The sequence below is a fragment of the Hydra vulgaris genome, chromosome 03 (assembly GCF_038396675.1).
Source record: "Hydra vulgaris chromosome 03, alternate assembly HydraT2T_AEP".
Taxonomy (NCBI): domain Eukaryota; kingdom Metazoa; phylum Cnidaria; class Hydrozoa; order Anthoathecata; family Hydridae; genus Hydra; species Hydra vulgaris.
Window position 1 is genome coordinate 30,195,808 of NC_088922.1, and position 1,767 is coordinate 30,197,574.

Sequence of the window (1,767 nt, forward strand, 5' to 3'; positions counted from 1 at the left end):
ATGGAAACTTTCTTAGGGTGTTTGAATTACTGGCTAAGTGCGATACCGTTCTCAATGAGCTTATACAGAGAATTCAGGACAAAGAAACCAGGGAGCACTATTTGAGCAATGATACACAGAACGAGTTGACTTTTAGCCAAGGAGATTGAGTCCAAAAACCTTTCAAAGATAAAAAAGGCAAAATACTATTCTATTATTTTAGATTGTACGCCAGACGTTTCGCACAAAGAACAAACGAGCATTCTGCGATCAGTAACATGTACTCCTGGGGTGGGTATCAACATTTCTGAATGTTTCTTTGGATATCTCACAGTAAATGATACCACTGGAAAAGGGCTTTTTGATGCATTTATAAATCAGGCAAAAAATTGGGATCTAAATATTTTAGACTGTCGATATCAATTTTATTATAATAATGCTAATATGATAGTAAAAGTAAAAAGTATTCAAGCAAGGTTTCTGGAAATGAATCCTTAGGCCTTTTATGTTCCTTGTGCAAACCATTCACTCAATCTTGTTATTGTTGATGGTGCACTGTCATCCATCAGTATTGTTGATGGTGCACTGTCATCCATCAGTATTGTTGATGGTGCACTGTCATCCATCAGTATTGTTGATGGTGCACTGTCATCCATCAGTATTGTTGATGGTGCACTGTCATCCATCATCAATAACAAGATTGAATGGTTTGCACCAAAAATTTCTTTTTTATTGGTATTTTTTCAAGGTTATATACACTCTTTTCATCGTCTCCTCCTCGATGAAAAATTTTAAAATCGTGCGTGGCAATTTCTGTCCAACCACAATCAGATACCAGATGGGAAAGTATAATAAACTGTGTTAAACCACTTCGCTATTATTTAAAAGAAATTCTAGAGGCACTCGAAAGATTGGAAGAATTTGCCTTAGAAAAGAGAGATGAGGCAACAGTCACAGAAGTACGATCGCTGATGGAATATATTAGAACATGGCCTTTCTTATTATCAATCATTATTTGGTATGACGTTTTATTTAAATCAATAAATCAAGTAAGCTTCTTCAGTCTTCTGCAACCTCTCTCGACATATTAGCTAATGAAATAAAGACAACAAATGTATTTCTTTATGAGTATCGCGAAAATGGATTTTCCGACGCACATATTAAGGCACCAGAAATCGCAGAGGTATTGGGCATTGAAAAGGTTTATCCAATAGTGCGTTCACAAAAAAAAAAATCGATTTCTTCATACGAGTGTGTTGATCACACTCGTATGAAGAAATCGGAGCGTTTTGAACAGATCAGTATTGTCACAAAGCTTTATGATTTTCTTTACCGATCTGAGAATCTTATCAAAGCCTGTAATGAAAATTCTCTGTCTGTATATTGCTAAAGTTTGCAAATGAAACTTGGTGTATAGATTCTGAGGATTCGGAAATAGAGTTAAAACGATTTGTCATAGTTATAAAGGAGGAAAAAAATACTCTCCTAAAATCTGCGCATGACTTCCTGAACTACATATACAAAGAAGAGCTGCAAGACGTTTATCCCAATCTAGTTATTGCGTTACGAATCTTTCTTACTTTACCAATCGCTGTTGCAAGTGCAGGACGTAGCTTCAGCAAGTTAAAACTAATTAAAACTTTCCATAGGTCAGTATAAATAGTTTTGCTTCATTATACTTAAATACATTTATACTTCTTTGTATCTTTAAATAGGTCAACAATGGTCGATGAACGTTTGTCTTCCTTAGCAATGCTGTCAATTGAGAACGAGTTTGCAAGGAAATAA

The 1,767-nt window shown here is 35.1% G+C and overlaps 1 protein-coding gene across 1 annotated transcript; it reads left to right on the plus strand.

Annotated features, from left to right (window-relative positions):
- Positions 1 to 967: 967 nt before the first annotated feature.
- On the plus strand, positions 968 to 1,767 carry LOC136078611 (uncharacterized). Its single transcript, XM_065794393.1, has 4 exons — positions 968 to 997; positions 1,043 to 1,337; positions 1,397 to 1,601; positions 1,695 to 1,767. Exons 1-4 carry the CDS (start codon positions 968 to 970, stop codon positions 1,765 to 1,767), a joined length of 603 nt encoding a protein of 200 aa, XP_065650465.1.